Source organism: Artibeus jamaicensis, unplaced genomic scaffold (genome assembly GCF_021234435.1).
Source record: "Artibeus jamaicensis isolate MK-2021 breed Jamaican fruit bat unplaced genomic scaffold, CSHL_Jam_final scaffold_461, whole genome shotgun sequence".
Classification (NCBI taxonomy): domain Eukaryota; kingdom Metazoa; phylum Chordata; class Mammalia; order Chiroptera; family Phyllostomidae; genus Artibeus; species Artibeus jamaicensis.
In genome coordinates this window covers 10,606,359-10,612,358 of record NW_026522045.1, presented here as the reverse complement: position 1 = coordinate 10,612,358, position 6,000 = coordinate 10,606,359, and the positions used below count along the sequence as shown (strand labels likewise).

Sequence of the window (6,000 nt, the reverse complement as noted above, 5' to 3'; positions counted from 1 at the left end):
AGATATGGATGGTGTTGTGGTGTGCAGCGATCCAGGCACTAGAGGTCGCCTCAGCCCGGGAACGCTAATCCCCGGGCTTTGCAGCTTCAGTCTCCAGGGGCCAGCACTGGCAGGCGCTCCACTAAGGTGGGAAGCAGGACCTCACAGAGTAATTATCTGAAGCAAGCCTCCAAATGCACGCAGATGGGTGCGGTTGCGGCTGAAATTAGAGCGGAAAGGACGGGCAGATGGAGTCTGCTGCCCGAGCGCGGGAATGGTCTCGCAGGGGATGTCGCTGTGAAGCTCCAACTGCACCACATCCTGCTGCACTGCTGGCAAGGGCCACCCACCCCTTGAGCCATTGAACCGAATGAACTCCAACAGGGCAAGTACCTCTTCTCACAAGAGGGTGAGAATCTGGAAGAGGTGAGGTAGCTCATGTGATCAAAGAGGACAGGATTCCCTTTCTGCTCTCACTGTGCCCTATCCTTTAAAGGGGATTTGGTGGAAGGCTCCACTCTTTGCGCCCTGGGATGGACAGACCCTGGGGCTAGGGATGGGAAAAATACTACTGGGGAGAGGGGGAGGCCTGACTCTGGGAAGAAAGTCATGGAGCTGGAGAGGTCTGCTAGGAGCTCAGCCCCCTCATCCTGCCAACCCTGATCATTCTCCTTGGGGCCTTTCACACCAGGGAAGAAGACGGAAGTTGAGCTCCCAGACTATGGATTCAAACCTCAGCTTTGCGACTTGCCAAATGTGAGTTTAGGCAAGTTTCGTAGTTGACCTCTCTGAGGTTCAGTGTCCTATTTGTAAAGCGGAGACAATAAGATTATGACCCCTCCCACAGGGTATTGAGGAAGTAGAGAAAGAAAAAGACAGAAAAGAGATTAAAGATGGTAATGTATATGAATTATTGTACCTGAGGAATGTTAAGTACTCAATAAGTCTTATTATTAGAACATTAATTGATGTGTCATTTATGTACAGAGCCCTAGACTAGGTCCTGAGACCTAATAGCCACAGGGGCTCCTTCCACCATCTCCAACCCCTCCCCATGTGTTCCTCCTGCCCCAGCCAGTGCCAGATCTAAAATCCTATCTTAGAGTGTTTTCAGGTCTTTGCTCATTTTCCACCAGCCCACCGTGCCCCCTCACACACTCACATTCCCTTGGGGCACACCTTCACTTGGATAGTGCATGAGTTCACATACACACACCTCCTCTCTTTCAAGTTCCTGTGGACCCAAGAAAGGATACCAAACACCCAACCCCGTTTACTGGGCCTTTGGAGGTACTTAAGGGAGCCAGCAAACAGCAAATACTTAGCGTTGGCTTTTTTACCCTTCAGGCATCTGCAGTTGCTGGGTGTAACCCTAGCCCCCTCCTCTGTGAAATGTGTGAGTGTGCTATGGTCAAGCGTTCCACCTATTGGTTCTCTCACATTTCTCTCACTTGATCCCTCTCTGCCCACATTAATCTCACATAAAGGGCACTTGCTCTTTCAAATCCAGGTGGACTCCCATAGATGGCCAAGTGTGATAATGGTTAACCAGCCATCCATTGCTTCCATGCCTTCAGAACATGCTATTCTATAGATGAAAATGTGGGGTGTAAGAAGGAAGCCAAGGGTTGTATCTTTGACGCTCCACTGGTTTTGCCAATGTATAAATATGAGGCAGCAGAATATGACCAAATGTTCCTAAAATAGAACCTGTGCTGAGGCTGTACTCATGCTTGGGTATTCTCAGAACTGGTTTTACTCTCTAGCTTCAAGTCTACCTGTGCAGAAGGTGGTGAGGAATTCTCACTTGACAAGATGTCGGCTAGTCAATCCTTCAAGATTAAAAAAGCTCTTGATTTAGGATACAGTTTTTGTGGAAAGATTTCAGCCCCCTCTTGGGAATCTCCTCTCGCTCAGTTCTCTCCTATACCCATCCCCAGCCTCTTCTCGGGAAGGTTATGCCCACTGCAAGGATGAGCCTGCATGTGGTCAGCCTGGACCACTCTGGGCAACCAAAACTTTCTACATAGTCATTTATTTTCTCCAAGTTGCTCAAAGTACAAAGTAGACATGCTTCTTTTTAGTTATTTATTGTCGGCTACCTCACTCTTCCTCATCACCACCCACCATCATGCCTTTTATATACATATATTTTTTTCTTTATGTATCTATATATAAAGATATGTATATATACATATATATAAAAGATTTATATATGCTCTATATTGAGTCTGTTACAAAAGTTAAACATGATTATGACCAATATGTAAAAGTTACAGAACCACAGTCTAACCATTCAGAAGCACACCAGACAAGCATAAATCAAGGGACAGTCAATAAAATACTTGACTGGTCCTCCTCAAAACTGTCACGGTCATCAAAAACCAGGAAAACCTGTGAAGCTGTCACAGCCCAGAAGGAGCCAAAGGAAATATGATGTGATATCCTGGATGGCGTCCTGGAGCAACAACAAAAAGGTACTGGGGGAAAACTAGTGAAATCCAAATACAGTGTGAACTTTAGTAAATAATAATGTATTAGTAGTGGTTCATGAATTGTGGCAAATATAATGATGTAAGAGACTAAAAATAGGGGAAAGTAGATGTGGAGGTACACAAGAACTTTGTAGTACCTTTGCAATTTTTCTGTAACTTTTAAAATATTCTAAAATTAAAATTTTATTTTTAAATAATTTCAAAGTTACAGAGGGTTAGTAACAGGGGAGTGGGAGCAGGAGAGAGGGGGGAAAAGAGAATAAGTAGCATAAATGGTAGGTAAAAAATAGGGGAGGGTAAGAATAGTATGAATAATGTAGAAGCTAAAGAACTTATAAGTATAGCGCATGGGCATGAACTAATGTGGGGGAATATGGGTGGGAGCGGGTGTGCAGGGTGGAGGGGAATGAAGTGGGGAAAATGGGACAACTGTAATAGCATAATCAATAGAATATATTTTTAAAAGTAAGCTAAAAAAGACTTCTCTACATGCACTATAGAATGGTTATTGCATTCATTACTGAAAATACACTATCTTGAATGTTGTATGTGAGACTTTATCAAAAGTCTCTTGAAAAACTTTACTATGTGCATTACAGATTTGGTATTAACTTCCATTCATTCTGAAAACACTATGCTGATTGCAACTTGCAGGTATCTTTGTTAGAAACATTTATTTTTTTAATTATATAAGTTTCAGGTAACCAACATAATAATTTACCACCTGAAAAGTGTACTTGGACAATAATTAAATAAATTTAAAAAATAATTTAACACCTGTATATATTACAAATGATCACTCCCTAAAGTCTAGTTACTATTCATCACTGTGTATGAGCTTTTAATGTGCAGTTGAAAAGCAAACTTTTAAGAACCTTGGATGGGTAGTCATTGTGCTTAAGAGGAATGACCTGGAGTGTAAATATAAGAATGCCAGCCTTACGCCTAGCATAGACAGTTGATCACTTTGATCTGAAGAGCATGAAAAGTCCTTTCATTTTTCTAATCAAAAAGTGGTCCATCCTCCTTTGCTTACCTGTCAATGATGCTTGAAATTTAAATTATAATATTAGAGATTAATTACTTTGGCATAAACTTCTTCTCAACTCTGTATAACATCGTTGGTTGAGCAGTAAGAAAAAGTTTCAAATATTATTAATTTTTTACATATCAGTAGAAATTATTTAGAAAGCTTCTTTGTGTAGAGTTTTTTCCCTTTTCATTAATAGAGAAGGCAGAAAGAGCTGGACTAGAAGTTTGAAGACACATTTTACCTACTAGATAATTTTCCCAAACATGCTTTCTGCCTGAGGCCTACAATACAGCCTTTTAAAGAACAGTAATATAAAATATTTCATTTGTGTTCCATGCTTCTTTTTCACTACTTAATCAACAAATATTTGTTGATTATCAATTACATGTTAGGCATTGTGTAGGGCACTGGAAATACAACAGTGACCAAAAGCAAGCATGGAGCTTACAAGTTTGGCCTTGCATATGAGCCATGTTGGTGGACATTATTGCTGTCTTCCTACTGATACACATAGTGGCCTTTCCTAGGGAGATTTTTTGCCCAGGCCCTATGTTCCTCCACTTTTTTGTAGTTTCAGCCTTGGTACATACCATGTTCTCAACATGTACTTGTTAATAATGATAATAAAACAGCAAATGATTTTAGGAACTCAGATTTTCTGTGTAGCATCACTCCAGCATTGGCGGGGAGAGCACTTTACATTGTAGGTACTTGATAGAGGATTCTAGAACATATTTAAAATTATCAGGAACTAGATGTGTAATATAGAAATACGTACAAATCACTTAGGGGAATCCAGTAAAAAAAAAGCTAATTAAAAAAGCAAAGGCTACAGAACATTGAATGAATTCAGAAAGCAGTTTAGTAGTGTGGAGGTTTAGAAAAGTTACTACCTAGAAGTACTGAATCCCAGGATAAGTAGACCTCAGAGAAGAAAGGGACTTACAGATTTTCTAGTTCAGCTGAGGTGTGGGGGGAGATATTTAGAAAGGGAGAACAAATTCTACAGTGTTACATGGTGAGTCGGTGGCAGAAATGGATTTGGGATACAGTCCTTATGATTCCCAATGTAATCTTTCCAAACAGCTATCTTTTAGTAGCACAAAAGGTCAGTATTGTATCTCATTTATTCTCTTACATCAAAGCATTAAATTAAATTTACCTCCATTTTGCAGACAAGGAAACAGAGGATCAGAGCAAACATGTTGAAGGTTGTACTCACAAGACTTCTGTTCTAAAAGACAAGAACATAATCTAATTTGGTGATCACAATCCCCCTTCCAGTTGTGCAACACTGAACCCTGAGTGAGGCATTAAGTGGGATGTCCTAAGGCTGGTTTTGAATACTAGTGGAAAATTCCTTCCAGTTGGGTAATAAATCTGTATTTGTTCCTCTGAGTTTACTCCACCTGTCGCCCCTATTATCTAATTCATTTTTTTCATAGAGAACTTAGAGATTTTTGTTAAAGAATAAGTGAGTCATTCGAATTCACTCTTAGTAGCACAAAAGGTATAATAATGTTGGTCTCAGTGTCTTTATAGTTTAGAGGCTGCTGGCAGGCTGTCTACTACAGTGCCCAATCAACTGGGGTACAACACCCCATTCTACCACAGTGTGCCCTCTAGCAAGTTACTTACCCTTTCTGAGCCTCTAGTTTCAGCATCTGTACATAGGGTGATAATAGTACTTACCTAAAAGGTGTGTGACTAGTTTTTTAATTTGTTATTTATTTATTTATTTATTTATTTATTTATTTATTTATTTATTTATTTATTTATAGAGATGAATGGTTTATTTGGTAACAAGAAGCAAAAGAGGAATCCTTAATTCCTTTTCTTTCTCTGGTGACTGAACCCTGATAGTCAAATGGATAGCAACATATGAGAATTCCCTTCTAGTCCTTGATCTTTTGCAGAAGTACAAAGATGCCTGAGTTATGTAACTTGCAATTATCATTTTCTAGACAGAAGTGCCAGCTGCTGTGCCTTCCAATGTATCAACAGTTGCTACATTTTTTTCTTGTCTTCAGGTTTCATGGCAGGAAACAGAAGTACTTCCTTGATGTTATTGGATTCTGTGAGAAATATGATGACTTGGTCAAGGCTCATGCCCCAACCAGCTGTGGGGCACAGCTCTTATTCCAGGGCAGTGCAGAAGTTTTTGTCTAAGAGCACAGCCTCATCATCACCAGTGGCCTTGGCCTGTTCTTTGAAAAGCTGCTGTGTTCATTGACCTGAGTTCACTGAGAACTTGGTGGATTGCTTGGCTGAGGATCTTGTTGTGTTTGTTTGGGTCCAGGCCCTCATCCTTGGCACCAACATCATTCTCAGTGGTATGGTTGGTGGCAGCAGCATTGGCTTGGCTTATGTTGGAATGGAATGAGGATGGTACTACAATTTCCAGGTCATTGTGTGCTTAGGTTTTTCAAATCAAGTTTTTAAAATAACATAATACATGAAAAGTGTTTCACCTAGTCTTTGATACATAGCAAG

At 40.4% G+C, this 6,000-nt stretch overlaps 1 protein-coding gene across 1 annotated transcript in view; it reads left to right on the top strand.

Annotated features, from left to right (window-relative positions):
- The first annotated feature begins 227 nt into the window (after positions 1-227).
- Positions 228-6,000, top strand: part of GUCY2F (guanylate cyclase 2F, retinal) — a 166,637-nt gene continuing 160,864 nt past the window's right edge. The window contains 2 exon segments of the mRNA XM_053657476.1: positions 228-314; positions 827-875. Coding sequence (XP_053513451.1) covers positions 228-314; positions 827-875 — 136 coding nt within the window.